The sequence below is a fragment of the Mytilus trossulus genome, chromosome 7 (genome assembly GCF_036588685.1).
Source record: "Mytilus trossulus isolate FHL-02 chromosome 7, PNRI_Mtr1.1.1.hap1, whole genome shotgun sequence".
Classification (NCBI taxonomy): Eukaryota; Metazoa; Mollusca; class Bivalvia; order Mytilida; family Mytilidae; genus Mytilus; species Mytilus trossulus.
In genome coordinates this window covers 44,717,744-44,735,401 of record NC_086379.1, presented here as the reverse complement: position 1 = coordinate 44,735,401, position 17,658 = coordinate 44,717,744, and the positions used below count along the sequence as shown (strand labels likewise).

Below are 17,658 nucleotides of genomic sequence, written 5' to 3'. Positions count from 1 at the left end.
CATGAAAACAGAGGATTGTTATGAGTATTTAAATCCAAATAATCAAATGATTTTTTTTATTCTAACATTTTCGCATATATAAAGAAAATGTTAGAGGCTTTGTCAACTAGGACAACCCACATATCAATTACTTTTGGTTGTCAGAGAATACACAAACTGCGGTTAGTTTATGAAATTCGCCGTTAAATGAACAACTTTACTTTTTGGATCCTTAAGAAATTTTACACTTATCTTCTATTAAGTGAGCTTTTTATTAACATTTGATGTTTTTCGTTAAAGTCTGTTTAATTGTATTTACACTAGAAGCATTTTTAAGTCTGAAACGGACATTTTGGTCTGATTAAGTCTTAATCGACTGGATTTACTGCTGGCGAAAAAGCGAAGATTTTCTCAGACTTTTAGACGCTGTCACGATATACCGTGTTAAGTCCGTTCAGTCATGTCAAGATACACAAGACAGATTCCGCTTGCATCCGAATCCAAATCAGGTCATTAGTAATTATATATACTTTGTCATTTGATGAGGAATTTCCTTTGTGAATTTTCCTCGGATTTCGATACTTTTGTTATTTTACTTTTCATATGATCTAGATAAATACACAGTCTCACAAAATTGGGCGAGCCACACAAATAGACATGATGTGTTAAGATGTCAAAAATAGATTTGAGACCAAACAGCAAATATAAACATCACAATTGTACAAACACAACTGAATTAAAAGACAAACAAACATGAAAATAAATCTTACAAAGAAACATACAAAAATCTTTTTGAAATACTAAGGCTTTTCTATCTCAGTCATGAATTGCCTTGGCTGTATTTGGCAACACTTTTGGATGTTTTGGATCTCAGTGCTCTTCAACTTTGAACTTTATTTGGCTTTTTGTACACTTTTTTGGATTCGAGCGTCACTGGTGGGTCTTTTGTGGACACAACGCGCGTCTGGCGTATATATAATATTTAGTCCTGGTATCTATGATGAGTTTATTTGTAGTTATTATTAGAAAATTAAAATATTTTTATAAACATAGATATGGGAAGATGTGGTATGAGTGCCAATGAGACAACTCTTTATCCCAATAACAATTTATAAAAGTAAACTATTATAGGTCAAGGTACGGCTTTCAACACGGATCTTTGGCTCACACCGAACAGCAAGCTATAAAGGGCCCCACAATTTTAAAGAACACTTCCGATAAGTAAAAATGTAAATGTGTCTTGTTCTCAAGGTAATCACATTATGGCCTTCAACAATTGTTCTTTCTATACAAAATAGAAGCATCTGAATCCATCGAGTCTATAAAAAAAATAGAGCCAAAACGAATATGAAAGGGACCCTAATAGATATATACTCAATTGATACCTATTACTGGGCTTGTATTTTCTATCATGATTTCCTTGATAGAGGAATATTACTACTCACAAGGAAGCTTTTAAACCAAGAGTTTAAAAGGATGAATTTGAAATCATCCCTTCGTAGATTTTACGGACGCCATCACGAGTTTTTTTACCGTTATAGATTGTCCGTTTCACAAATGAGATCGGATATGTTCCTTATGTCGTAACAAGAATTCCGTTCCCTTTTCACGAATGAGACCTTTCAAGTAAGACTTTAAACTGGGTTTATACTAACACAAGCAACACGACAGATGCCACATTGGGAGCAGAATCTTCTTTCGCTTCAGGAGCGCCTGTGATCACCCCAGGTGGGGTATGTGTTGCTAAATATTTAGTTTTCTGTTTTGTCTTGTGTATAGTTTTTTTGACTGTCTGTTTGTTTACAGAGCCAAGTGACATTTTCTCATCACTTCTGGCGCCGTCTGTTAACTTTTACAAAAATCTTCTCCTCTGAAACTACTGGGTTAAATTGAACCAAACTTGGTCACAATCATCATTTGGGTATCTAGTTCAAAAAAAATTGTCCGGTAACCCGACCAGCCAACCAAGATGGCCGCAATGGCTAAAAATAGAACACAGAAAATACAAAATATAGAGTTTGGCTTAACTCTGAAACCAAAGCATTTAGAGCAAAGTTGACATGGGTAAAGTTGTTTATCATGTCAAGATCAAAATGAAATTTTCAGATGAATTGGATAACCGGTTCTTGGGTTGCTGCCCCTGAATTGGAAATTTTAAGGAAATTTTGCCGTTTTAGGTTATTACATTGTATCTCCAATATTATTATAGAAATAATGTTCAGCAAAGTAAGATCTACAAATAAGTCATGATAAGCAAATTGGTTAATTTACCTCTTAATGAGTTATTGCCCTTTATAGTCAATTTTAATAAATTTGATAAATTTTGGTCAATTTATACAGAATATTTTTCTCTGTAAATACTGGTCAAAGTGCATTATAGATAGATATATTGTTAACATCAAGAGTGTTCATTAAATTAATATCTACAAACACATCACTATCACCAAAAAAACAATTTTGTCATGAATCCATCTGTGTATTTTGTTTAATATGCACATAGACCAAGATGACTGACACAGGCTCTTTAGAGCCTCTAGTTAGTCTTGGCGTTGTCAGTTTATTTTCTATCTATGATTTTGAAAGTTCCTCTGGTCTCTTTTTTGGTTCGTACTTTATTTGGCCTTTTAAACTTTTTGGATTCGAGCGTCACTGATGAGTCTTTTGGAGACGAAACGCGCGTCTGGTGTATATACAAATTTAGTCCTGGTATCTTTGATGAGTTTATTTGCTTCTTTCTTATCAACGAAATAACACAAAAAAACGTAAAAGACAACCACTAGGACGTGGATGGCTCTCAAAATTCAGTATATCTGACACATAGCACCAAATGCTTCTTCTATCAAAGCATCATGCCAACGATATCCTTTGGATTTCCTTATAACAAGGGATAGTTCAGTGGGTCCTAGGTCTGGTTGGTTGTCGTTTGTATTCCAGTTAAAGTAGTTCATTAAGTCTCCATTTTTAAATCTCCATATTGATGTTGCACTACTGGCACGATCGCCCTGAATTCTTACTTCATCATCGACTATTTGTGCTGAAATATATTTTGTAATTAGCAAAACATAGTTAGAAAAACACTTTTATGTTGACAAATATTTATAATTTGCAACACTCTCTTTCGTTTGCTTGCTAACAATAAAGCTTATTGTTTGTGTCCTGCATGTGCATATGTATGGAAACAGCATCTTTAATAGATTTGATTGGCAATAGTTAAAATTGTGAAACATAAACCCTTTTTGGTCTAACCATAACAAAAATCTGCATTTCTTTGATACAAAATATGGAAAAATGGGGGGATAGAAAATGTCACAAGTAACCCAAAATTTGACCCAAAGTACAGTTTCAATAATTTGGAGTGATACTTTTATGAAACAATTGATATCTATCTTTCAAACAATTGTATCAAAATCAAAACCTAAGTTTTCAATAAAATTAAATTAAAAAATTGGTGCATAAAATTTTTGTTGAAAAAAAAACCCAGCTGAGTAGAGATGACAATTCATTTCCCACGGAAACATTGAAACCAATCAAATATCTGGTGCAAATTATCGGAAATACTTACACGTAAAATAGTACTACCTTACTTTCAATGGGAAATTTTGTATGAAAATACGGCCTGTCAAACAGAAAATGGTCCATAAAACATGGGGAAAAACAATCTTCATGTTCATATAAATAAACTCATCATAGATACCAGGACTAAATTTTGTAAATACGCCAGACGCGCGTTTCGTCTAAAAAAGACTAATTAGTGACGCTCGAATCCAAAAAAGTAAAAAATGCCAAATAAAGTACGAAGTTGAAGAGCATTGAGGACCAAAATTCCTAAAAGTTTTGCCAAATAGAGCTTATGTTATCTACGCCTGTTATTAAAAAAATACAATTTTTTGTAAACAGTCAATTTATAAATATAACCATATCAATGATAATTCCTTTCAGCACAAAAGTTCCGACTACTGGACTGGTGATACCCTCGGGTAAATAAATCTCCACCAGCAGTGGCATCGACCAAGTAATAGTAAATAAACTCATCATAGATTCCAGGACTAAATTTTGTAAATTATTATAAATAGTGTATACAGTAAACCCACCATAAATGCTTCCAAATCATTCAGCTATCAATCGAACCTTTTTAATGCACAATAACTTACACATTTCTGATTCAACCGAAATAAAATGTTCGATCCAGACAACACACACACACAATCGTTAGCACTTTCTTGACCTATTTGATACACACTGTTCAACAAAGATTTTGCAGCGACTCGTAATATCAAAGTATGAAAAATTATTAGGTCAGAAGATAAATATCAACATTTAATTTTACACCAAAAATCTAGTGCACAATACTCTGCCTCTATCTTTTTTATATAAAAATATATCATATCAGTATTCATTAAATTACCAGTAAGTAAACGTGTTATAGTAAAGGTACAACAAATGCACAATAAACGAACTTGTTCAAGGTAAAACTCATGGTTAAAAAATTTCTATTAAAATACCTAATATATTTTCAAGTGTAAGTTGAAAAAATCCCCTGTTTACTTTTGCCAGAGAACTGGTGTAGGACGCACACATATCTAATGCATTCTGGTAGAACAGCTTTGTTGATGTGAGTCTATAACAGAAACAAGTTGTGTAAACAAATCCGCTATGGGAAAGACAGTTTTCTTTTGTAATACCACACTCTGCATCTGAAAGGAGACAATTAGAATAGAAAAACGTCATATTGTTACAAACACATTACATATACATCCATTATAACTACTTTTATTGTTGTTGTTAGATATTGTATTAAGGCAAACATACGCAACCCTACTTAGTGTTCATATGTTGTTATTTCATGAATAGATAGTGTTTACCTTCAACAACATACAATTGCATTAGATTGTTGTTTCATTATAATACGTTATTCTGATTGGCTACACTGCAATCTAGCGTTATTCCTTAAACTACTTCATTACACAATAAAATTTATCATTCATGATGACACGAGTTCCCACAATAAAATACACAGGTTAATTAAATAAAGATCGTGTTTTCATGATCCTAGCTAAAAATGTAAATATAAGTATTGAATGCTTATTTTTGTAACTTCATACGGCTGTAAAAGCGTTGGCCGTGTGCACATTTTTAGAACGAAGCGCTTCCGCGTTTTATACAAAATGTACTTCGGTCAACGGTTACACCCCAAAAAAAAGCATTCAATTCTTAAATTAATACAGGATTTTAGATATCTAAACTTTAAAATCCCTTGTAGGTTAAGTAAGTGTCAATATTGAGATGAAAAACAAATACGAATAAACAAGATGTACACTTAATATCATGAATCGAACATTTGCTAACACAACCAAATAAAGACAAATAAAACAACAATGAATAAGATACACAAAGCTCATTAATAATAGACAATTAAAAATACTAAAATTCTAAATCGCAATTAGTTAACATTAAAATCACAAAAAATACTGAACTTAGAGGAAAACCAATTCGGAAAGTCCATAATCACATGGCAAAAAACAAATAGCAAAACACATCAAAAACAAATGGATAAGAGCTATCATATTCCTGACTTGGTACAGGGATTTTCAAATGTAGAAAATAGTGGATTAAACCTGGTTTAATAGCGCTAACCCTCTCACTTTGATGACAGTCTAATCAAATTCCGTTATATTTACAATGATGCGTGAACTAAAAAGACACAATCAATAAAATAGTCAAAATATGGGTACAACGGTCATCATCATGTAACAATTTTAAAAGGATCAAATTAACAAAACATAAAAAAATCTATCTACAAACATATTCATTGATTTGCGTGTCTTACGTCAGTAAATTTTATACGTCACATATATTTGTCGTTCGATGTACATACAAACAATTTCAAAATTTCACATAGGCAATGTTAGCATTCAAAAAAAACATACAAACTGTACGTTAATCAGATATAAGACATGGTATTAGGCATAAGTGTTCGGGTCGATGTAAAAAAAAGTATAACAAATATACCAAACTCTAATTCAATTGTTGTTGGTTGTTTTTGAGTTACATATTTGTTTTTCATTCATTTTTTTATATTAACATGATTAATAAGGTCGTTAGTTTTCTCATTTGAATTGTTTTACATTGTGATATTGGGGCCTTTCATAGCTGACTATGCGGTATGGGCTTTGCTCATTGTTGAAGGCCGTATGGTGACCTAAAGTTGTTAATGTCTGTCATTTTGGTCTCTTGTGCACGTTTGTCTCATTGACAACCATACCACATCTTCTTTTTATTTTTAAGGAACCTTCAGGAAAAGGGGAAATCCATATACATGGACAAACCAAACGTTATCAATAAACGCAACGTATGAAAAAAGTGTCATATTTCTGACTTGGTATAGGATTTTGCCGCAGATAATGAACATTTTGAATTCAGAGCAAAACATCCTGATCATAATGCCATTAGTCTTAAATGTACTGGATAAAGTCTAACTTAGAAATATATCATTCGCACATAAAACGTCATCACATGTGACGCAACGTCAGATATTGCTAAATTTTAGTGTATCATGAAAATGACGTTAAATTGGAAACGCGCTTTATCTAATTTTTCCTGCTTTCCTTTTTGGGTAAATGCAAATTATAACACACACGTATAAATGCCGTGAGAATCCCATCCAATATGATTTTATAGTTACCATAGGATATTCAATTTTACTGCTAGTAATTATGTGTTTTCGGAGGAATATTACTGCATTATATATTCAACCCCAGTATGATTTTCTTCAATCAGTGATATACTATAGCGTATACTTATGATACTGAAGTTTTCTTACTTTTTGCTCGTCTTATAGATTTGTATTTATGTCTAAATGTGTGCATCATTTCGTTTTGTTGAAAGCAGGACATTTTATTCAGGGGAGGAAGGAACACGGAGTTCATGCCGTCCCAAGCATATTACGCTTGTAGCGACGTCAAATAATGATAACGGACAAACTTGCAAGACATTTTCATTAATCCGTAATTTTTAAAGATAACCCTGTAGTCTTAATGTTATTTGGTTTACCAACTTCAACTTAAAAAGTACTTTTTATTGGTATAGTTATCAAGGCCGGAAAATAATCTTCACGAAATCAAATCTCCGTCTTTTTTGGCCGAAAAAGTGTTTTGAAGGCTTGAAAGTTGAACTCGGGCATTTCCGCAAGACATTGCTAATCTATTGTTTTGAATTTATTATGTAGCTAAATTTATTTTTCAATTCGAATTTCGGGAGCTAACACTTAGTACAAAACGACCGTGCTTACAATTCAATGAATTATCTGTCAAAATTTTATTTTTGAACTAAAATGTTTTAAGTTTCCAAATTAAATTTCCGATGGGACATTTCCGTACATCATATTTTTTGGAAAATATTTATGCAAATTTTAAATGGAGACAGCCATGTTAACAAATACTGAAATATATCACGTCATAGAATGTTCATGCAAAATTTTGAAGACTTGCTTGCACATTTCGCGAATTGTTCGAGTTTTATGTTTCGAGTTTGTTACATGGGACAACGCTAAGTAAACGTTTTTTCGGATAATCTTTGTCTTCCTAAGCCTATGAATATTATATTTTTATTCTTTCTCTATCATAATGTGAAAATTTAAGAATCGATCTTTATTTTCATGTATAATTTGAATTTATTTATTTTAGCATTTCTATATAAAAAAAAAAAAACGTCAAATATTTACCTAACGCTATTTTTCGCAGTAGTAGCAATATCTAACGTTGCGTCATGTGTATATTACTTGGACTTTCTTGTGTCTCTACCAGCAGAGTGTAAGTCCTGATGTTGTTTTTAGAATAAAGGCAACCTGTTAGACATTAACTAATATGAACCATAAGAAATTATGATTACTTTTATCATGTGACTTTATTTAAACAAAGGCTGCACCCCAATCGGATAATGTTGACTTCTAACGTTTAAGGTATCACTTGGCCAGAAGTCAGCACTTCTGTGTTTTTCTCATGATTAAAGTAATATTTTTTATATTTTATTCTTTTAATTTATTAAAAGTACGAGGCGTTATGGTACAATGAAGGGTAATAAAGCTAGCTTGTTTTAGGTTGCACTTTGTAAATACAGCTGTTTCTCAAAACACGTCTCTTTTGTGGACATCTTGAATATTCATAGAAAATTAACTGGGCATATAAATGTGAAAATATGCCGTACAGCTCTATATTTTGACCTTTGAAAAAAATTGTGGTGCATATGAACTTTCAATTCTAGGATAAGATTTTTTTCAAATCTTTATAGTAAAGGGATACAGTTTTAGCCGTAAAAGGAGTTCCTATGGGACATTACATTGTTCATATTTATGGAAATGCAACCTTTATGGTTAAACTTATGGTTAACTTGTCTATTAAACATGTTAAAGGACCTTATTTAATATCAAGTGTAAGTTAAACAAATCCTCTGTTTACTTTTGCCAGATAACTGATGTAAGACAAAAACATATCTAAAGCATTCTGATAATATTGTTTTTGATATGTGTCTATGACAAAAACGAAACAAATTCACTATGTGGAAGTTAGTCTTCTGTTGCAATGCCACACTCTAGAATGCCACAATCTTGAAAATATATTAAACTAAGAATTCAAAGTGGCAAGGTTAAAATCATCCTTTCGTTAAATTTACTGACGCCATATTGAGTTGGTTAACCGTTACGAAATAACAGTTTCACAGATTATAGCGAATATGTTCCAACGGTCGTAACTACAATTCCATCCCCCTTTCGCCGAATCTGACCTACCGAATTAGACTTATTACCGGGATTGTACTTACATGAGCAACCCGACAAAAGCCACATGTCTAGCAGAATATCCGTACCCTTTCAAGTCACCTGAGATCACCCCCAGTCTTTAATGGGGTCCGTGGTAATCAGTTTTTAATTTTCTATGGTTTTTTGTGTACTATTATTTGTCTGGTGGTCGGTTTCATTTTTAGCAATTTCGTTTTCAGCTCATTTTCGACTTTTGATTTTTTAATTTTCGCCGCTCTTAGGATTATCTGACCCCTTGGAATTGAAATGCTCTTCAACTTTGTATTTTATTTGTTCTTTTTTTATTCGAGCGACGCTTCTGAGTTTTTTGTAGCCGAAAAGCGCGTCTGAAATACACACATTCAAGCCTGGAATATATGATGAGTTTATGAATATTATGTGACGAGCCTTTTTTCTGTTCTTGTTTCATTGATTTGTAAAACTGATTAAGTGCTAACGAGCATCTCAACGAAAAGCAAGTGCTTCGTTTTAAAAAAATTAAGAAGGCGGACCGGAATGAAAACGGAAATAAAAGATGCCAAAAGAAGAATTAAAAAATGTCGAAAACATGCAGAAAAAAATTATGACAAAAAAACCCCGAAAAAAACGGAAAGATTAACAGCAACCTACAAAACACTACATACAAAACCTAAAAACTGAGTAAATCAAACCCCCAACAAAATCCGGGAATGACATACGGTGCTGTTGAGGGATAAGTATATCCTGCTTCACATAAGGTTCCGATGTGGTAGAGCTGGACATTCGAGCTGTCACTGATATGGTAACATAGAGACCTCACAATTCTGAAATTACTTCCGTTATCCTTTCAAAGTCGGTAACTCAGTTATGGGAAGATGTGATATGATTGCCAATGAGACAACTCTCCACAATAAACCAATATGACACGGAAATTAAAAACTATAGGTCACCGTAGGATCTTTACCAATGAGCAAAGCCCATACCGCATCGTTTACTATAAAAGGCCCCGAAAGGACAATGTAAAATAAGTCAACGGAAAAACTAACGGCCTTATTTATGTAAAAAAATGAACATGCAACTTTGCAAAAGATGCACCAAATTAGATATAATTTGTATTTGAAAGCAAATATGTTGTAACGAGTAATCTACAAAGTTTATGTGTTTGTTTGTTCAATTGTTTATTTTAGGATAGTCGGTTTTTAGGCTTTGAAATGTATTCAATATATTTAACTTCGACATTTTTACTTCCATTTAAAGTATCATGTTTTCTTACACTTAAATATTAAATTAACATATTTCAATAATATAAATGTTATATTGTACAGTTGATTGTGTAGAAGACCAGAAATATTTTTTAATGCATTGTGAATTATATTCTGACCTGCGATATGTTCTATTTTTGAAAGCGAGTGCAATTAACCCAAATGTTTACGATTTTTATCATGATGACAAATTTATTTTCTGATGTCACATGACTGTAAACAACCCTTTTTTCGCAAAATCTTCATATTTTATGTTTAATCGCAGAAAATATTATGTATAGAGTGTTCTTTAAATATAAAAGTTTTATTTATTCACTTGTAAATGAATGGTAAAATACGTTTTCAAGAAAAAGTGTCTCATGCGTCTGGCGTATATATAAAATTTATTCCTGGTATCTATGATGAGTTTATATATAAGTCAGTTATGGCTAGATACCGATATTTTAACTTCGATTAAAAAAAATATCTGTATTTTTATTATACTTATATTATGATGTATGATGTTGTTCTGTATTGGTATGTGGCACTATAATAAAGAATTATGTCTTTCTATCTGTCATATATTCTTACCTCTGAGTATATAGTAATATATCCATCCAACATCTGTTGATCCATCTGTGGCATTAATATGAATGAAATCTTCGTCCCACATTTCACACATGCTTGTTTTCTGGTTATAAGAAAACGACAGACACTGGAGAGTTTCAAGACAACGGGCACTGCAACTTATCACATTTCGTGCAACTCCTAGGTTAAGATTGTTTTCTGTAATTTTGAAATCTGTAAAATCTATATTCTTTATGCCAACACCGGTTTGCATTAATACACATTTTATTGAGGGTAAAAATATGAAAAGGACAAGCAAAAATATGAGCGTTTTCATACTTCAGCTGTCCAGTTACGATTTTGATTTGTTTATAAAGATCTAACACTTTAACAATATTGATACCTAATGAATACAAAGAATATGCGTTTGTCAACATATCTTGTATTCATTACAGAAATCAACGATAATGTCAATAAAAAATAAAATATGTAAAATGTGGCCTACAATTGTTTTATTTATTTAGAAAATAACTATTCAAACATCCATTATATGTTTTGCTTGTTTTACATTTGATAGACAATACTAGTGTATTGAATTGACATATCAAAGATATTAGGACGAGGTTTAGAATCGGTAATTGTGAAGCTCTAGACCATACACTATAATTATTGTCTTTATCTGCAATCTAAAAACAATTATACATTACTTGTTTAAACCAATCGATGGTGACCAAATTCGTTTGAGTATGGACTAAAATATCAACAATCATAAAATATAATGATTTTAGACGGTTTTAAACCAAAAAAATTAACCAGTGAAATATGTTATTCCAACTATTGTAAACGAAATAAGTTTTAGTCGCTTCACGCTTCGTTGGATACATTGGAAACACGGAAAAGTTGAAGCGGTCTTCGTGAATATTTAAATATAGTTCTGGCTCTTCTTTATAAATATTGAATTTAAGAAAAAGATATCGGGCCAGTGACTGCATATACATGCATCATAGTAATATACTGTCAACATATGTTGACTGATCAACTAGAACGAGTGTAGTATACATATAAATTCACTACTAACAACTCACTAAAATAGTTAAAGTGGTATGTGGTTCTGACAAATAGTGTATATAACAATGAAAATACAAAAACTTGTAAGGACTTACCCTTTATGCCAATAAGTCACTTTAAATATAGATGTAATTAGTATTACGAACAAAAAATAATTTAAATTTTGAAATGTAATATAAAAAGTGTTTTTCTTACTGAAAGCTTGCAATAGATATTTAGCAGTTTGTATGGGATGTTGACATAACAAAAATTTATACTGTTTATCTTTGATACAAAATTTAAAAAAAAAATATCAATTCGTCAAAAATATAGAACTCCTAAATTGTAAAAAATTACTGCAATCTATGAGGAAATCAAATTTGTTCCTTTCATACAAGTGTCAATTTATTTGTTATATTCATAGCTGTATTTTTACTCTACGAATATCTTTTGTTTGCAGCTTTGGAAGGTTCACTAAACTGTTCTTCCAATCTGCACAAGATTTGTCTTTTAGTATGTCTTGCACACAGTTTAAATGACATTTGTCTTTTGCAAAGAAGTTGTTCCCCAATCTTTGAAAAGCTATATTGTTTTTTCACATCACGTGACGAATTCTTTCTACACCTTTCGTATTTCACAAATAATATTTAGATATGTTCCTTACGTAGTAACTACAATCTTCTTCCCTTTCCTGAATGTGACCTGCCTAATAAGACCATTTACCGGATTAACTATAACATGGGCAACAGGATGGGTTCCACATGTGGAGCAGGAGCTGCTTACCATTCCAGAGCACCTGGAAGTTTTTGTTGGTGTTCGTGTTGCTTATTATTTAGTTTTCTATGTTGTGCCATGTGAACTATTGTTTGTCTGTTTGTCTTTTTCGTATTTAGCCATGGCGTTGTCAGTTTATTTTCGATGTATGTATTTCCCTCTTGTATCTTTCGTCCCTCTTTTACAGTTAAGACGTTAGTACGGTATCCAAGTGAGGAAAAGTCACTCATTTACAGAGTTTAATTGCCATTCGGACTATAAGGCTATAAATACAGTATTGTAGTTCAAACGTTAGACTTTACATTTTGATTAGTCGTCAAAAAATTGTACGGTGCAGTTTTTGTAAAATGGGTTTTGAAGTACTTCACTTTACTTTAAAGAAAATGACTTTAAAAAGTTTTTAGGTGTACATTCTGGAAGTATATTCGTGATACGCTTTCTGTTATTTTAAGTTCATTGTTGTTATACCTTATTTTGACGATTTCCAATAAAGTTTAGCAAATTTATCCGTTTTATAAGAGTTTTTTGTAAAAAGTTTAACACTACAAATATTTTTCATTTAATAGAGCACGTTTCAATTCAATTTTATCATTTGTTTTAACGCAAAAAGCAAATAATCAAAATCTTTATGATATTTCAAACCGTAATGAAACAACAATATCAAATTTATTCATCAAAGAAGCATTATTTCGAAATGTGCGTTGAAACAATATATACAATACAAAATCGAAGATGCAGATTTCCCTAGGAAATTAGACTTGCACTGGACCGATACTTTTATTTTAATCTTTAAAAGATATTTCGTATCAAGTGCACTGCACACAACGATGTTTCATTGCTTAAATTTTATCAATTCGATCTATTTTGTTTGTTCATTTTCCCCATTTGGTACTAGTTATCGTTTTTTTAGAGATTTTTATCAAAATATTCTTTAATGTCGTTTGTTTGATAAACTAAAGTAAAGGTAAATTTCTGGGTTTTTTTTCTTTGAGTTTTTTTTTATATATATTTCATAAAATTAAGAACCAAATCTGGATTTGAACCTGTAATTATCCGGAAAATGTTAACGGCTAAGTCCCAGTAATTCAAAAACGACAAAAATGTATCGTCTGCCAGAGAAGCAGTAGTGAATCAGTCACTTCTTTTACAGCTAAGAGTAAATATACCTTCATAAGTTCAGTTGAAAGACATAATTATGGAATTTGTGGAAGAGTATGGGTCGTTTTCTGAAATTTCTTTGGACTCTTTGAATGTGGTCTACCACAGAAGTTGCTATAAATACTATACAATTAAAAACAACATTTTTGTATTTGTTGAGAATAAGGCTAAACTAAAAAGGCGTTGGACGAAGATACACAAAAAAGTAGAGTCTCTGGTGCACGTAATCGTTCACAATCATTTCTAATCTATTGAAATAGTTATCAAAGGTACCAGGATTATAATTTAGTACGCCAGACGCGCGTTTCGTCTACACAAGACTCATCAGTGACGCTCATATCAAAATAGTTATAACCCAAACAAATAAATAGTTGAAGAGCATTGAGGATCCAAAATTCCAAAAAGTTGTGCCAAATACGGCTAAGGTAATCTATGCCTGGGATAAGAAAATCCTTAGTTTTTCGAAAAATTCAAAGTTTTGTAAACAGGAAATTTATAAAAATGACCACATGATTGAAATTCATGTCAACACCGAAGTGCTGACTACTGGGCTGGTGATACCCTCCGGGACGAAACGTCCACCAGCAGAGGCATCGACCCAGTGGTGTTAATAGTTATCAAAGGTACCAGGATTATAATTTAGTACGCCAGACGCGCGTTTCGTCTACACAAGACTCATCAGTGACGCTCATATCAAAATAGTTATAACCCAAATAAATAAAAAGTTGAAGAGCATTGAGGATCCAAAATTCCAAAAAGTTGTGCCAAATACGGCTAAGGTAATCTATGCCTGGGATAAGAAAATCCTTAGTTTTTCGAAAAATTCAAAGTTTTGTAAACAGGAAATTTATAAAAATGACCACATGATTGAACACTTTCATTATTTGTAACAACAATAGCTACCAGAAAATATAAGAAACTTATCAAAATCGAGTCAGATGACAGAGCAAGTTGAATACTTAGTGCAGATTACATCTACTCTTATTTTCATTTGAAATTAAAATCAGTCAGGTAGACATGACCTTCTGCTGTTGTCTGTTCTATGGTCGGGTTGTTGTCTCTTTGACAAATTTCCCATTTCAATTCTCAATTCTATTTAAGAATAAAAATTTTTACCACAACCAGTGCATTACTAAATATCTAGACGGGTTAAAGAAGTTGATGAAGAACCATGTCAAAAAACATTCCTGACTACCAAAACTGCTCTTTCAAAGTTCCTTCCATAATTAGGAGATTAAGAAAGCTTTTCTATCATTATCACTTTCATGAAAATGCAGCTAGAAGTATTACATTTCGCAGACTTAAACGCTGGATGAAAGATCATTACGGCAGTTATGTTGTTATACAAACACAACAAGGTCAGGACATGTCAAACATTATGTTGAGAAGCTCGATCCCAATTTGGAACGATGTTGAAGCATCTTCTAATCTTAAAGATGAATAAAAATAGCCCCGAGAACATAGAGAGTTAAAAGAGGGACAAAAAATACCAGAAGGACAGTCAAACTCATAAAACGAAAATAAACTGACAACGCCATAGCTAAATATGAAAAAGACAAACAGACAAACAATAGTACACATGACACAACATAGAAAACTAAAGAATAAGCAACAGAGGAGCAACTTTTTCATTCCGTTTCAAAAATCATTTGAAGTGAAGTTGAAAAGGTTGAAATTTTCAATGAGTAATATCCTTCAATTTGTTTAGCTTGTTGATAGAAAGGGTTTTAAAAATGGGGTTAATCAGTTTGATATACAAACTAACAATTTGAGAAAATGTTTGGCATTAACAGAATACAATATTGCTAGTAATAGAAATATGTTGACACCTTTTCATCTTGCATTGGATTAGCTGCACAAGTATATCATGAGTTTGGTTCAAAGCGTCTTGTTGAAATTCTTAACGCCAATGCATTTTGCTCATCTTACACTGAACTACTGTGACAAACCATGAGATTAGTCATGAGGTATTTGTTGTATTTTGTAGGGAGGTCGTCTGATTCAGGAGGGCTCATATAACATCGAAATTAACACAGAAACTATAGATGGTCACAACACTTTCAACTCTTTAGCTAAAGCCGTGCTTCAAACAAAGTCCTTTAATGATCCTCTTGAATATTTAACTCGCTTCAAACGCGATCAAGACAGATCTCCATGGATGACACTACTCTCTGACAAATACTTTATCTTTCTATAACCCACCTCGTCGTATAATCTTATTTGATCAAATTCAGACGTGAGTTTATGACAAAGGCATATGGTGATATTTGGGTATTCTTTAGACTTCTGTCGAGGGATATGACAGACTTTCCAGTTCATAACCAAGGAACAGGACAAACAGTTCCTTTCTGGACAGTTTTTAAATGATATGTCTACAGTATTTACTGCTTTGAAGAAGTGTCTTGATTTGTCGAATGCAGCAGGCCAAGCATATGCCATCCAATCATATGCCATACAATCATTTGATCAGCAGCTATGTGCGATTGTGCAGTAGATAAAATGGTCAATGTCTGATATTTTTGAATCTCATATTCAAAGACTTGGTAGTTTTCATACACTATCGTGTATCATAACATCATAAGGGAAGTTATGGGCATATGGAGGTCTGCGAGATTTGTTGGCTGATTTGTGTGGTTATGCAGGTTGTACAGCCGAACAAATGTTAACAGGGAGGATATTTAATAGGGCTGGCATAAGTTTCACAATAGTGTTTTTTTCAGAATTATGTAGAAATTCCCAATCATATTCCTTGATAGATGAATAAGACGATACTCCTTGCTGAATTCTGTTGTGTGAATCGTTTTGATTAGATTTTTAACTGTAAATTTTTTCTAGGAATTAAGGTGTTTTGGGTTTTATTTTGAATTTTGAATAACATGCATGAGCTTTTATTAAATACATGTTCAGAATAGAAGGCTACAAGTAGAAAATATATTTATCATTTATTGCTGAGGTTGAATGTCAACTTTAACGGAATTTGCGTTGTTCTGGTATAATAGAACAGGTTTGAAAAACGCCAATTTTCAGAATAAATCAAATAAAATGGTGGATTCATAACATTTATCAATACTTTTGGATGTGCCCTTTTAAATTGGCGAAATTTATTTTGGCGATTTTGTTCTATCCGCGAAAAGAAGCGAAAATGTACACCACGCGAAAATAACCTGCTATACGGTATTTTATTTCAATTTTTTTTTTTCGAGATAATTTATTGTTAATTGATTATAATTTAATTTTGAATGTAACGCGACTTCTGATTGGCTGTATTGTTTTGTTTGTCAGCTCATAGAATAGACATTATTTAGTCATGTGACCTTCATCAACGTTTTTCATAGTTTACTCCGATTTAAAATGGAATTTAAAATTAAATTATAAGAAATAACTGTAATATGTTTCTGTCTATTCGAAATACCATAAAAAATGTGCTGCACACTTTTAAATTACCCGCTACGCATGTTATTTAATGTGCAACACATTTTTTACGTTATTTCTTTGTAGACAGAAAACAATATTTCAGTCATTCCTTAATGAAAAAAATGTCAGTACCTGAAATGTAACATAAATGTCTGCACATGTCTTTAAATGATGAAAATATTGAAGAAAAACATGCAAACAGTATTTGATCTTTGACCTAATGTTATGCTAAACTGTTACACCAAATGTTTTTGATGATATCGATGTTACAAAAGTACTTCTTTTGCCGAATCCAATGATATGCTATATAGCCATATAGAATGTTTGACGATTAAATTTCAAAAATATTGTTTCCGGTCACCGTACTACGTGTTTACATATACGAATGGGTAATGCAACTTTGTAATTGTAATGCATTACATTTTCCCCAAGTATTTGAATGTAATGTGTAATGCAGCAATTTTTGCATTACATGTATTTCTTAATTATTGCATTACTTAAAGGGGCACTATTTACGAGATATATAAAAAAAAACATAAAGTATGATTTCTTTTGTTCATTCATTGATGAAAGTGAAATAGTGAAATAATAATTCACTTTTGGCAGCTATAATGGTTCAATTTTGTCAAATTAAGCTAATAAAAATTTATAATGAATTATTCACTTGCAAGTGAATAATTCGACCTGACTAAACCTGTATTCATGTGA

General features: G+C 32.0%; 1 protein-coding gene across 1 annotated transcript; it reads right to left on the bottom strand.

Annotated features, from left to right (window-relative positions):
• Nucleotides 1–2,277: 2,277 nt before the first annotated feature.
• Nucleotides 2,278–10,907, bottom strand: LOC134727057 (uncharacterized). Its single transcript, XM_063591443.1, has 3 exons — nt 10,582–10,907; nt 4,482–4,673; nt 2,278–3,013 (listed from the first exon to the last, which is right to left on the bottom strand). The coding sequence occupies exons 1-3, from the start codon at nt 10,892–10,894 to the stop codon at nt 2,781–2,783; spliced, it is 738 nt and encodes a 245-aa protein (XP_063447513.1). The 5' UTR covers nt 10,895–10,907; the 3' UTR covers nt 2,278–2,780.
• Nucleotides 10,908–17,658: the final 6,751 nt, after the last annotated feature.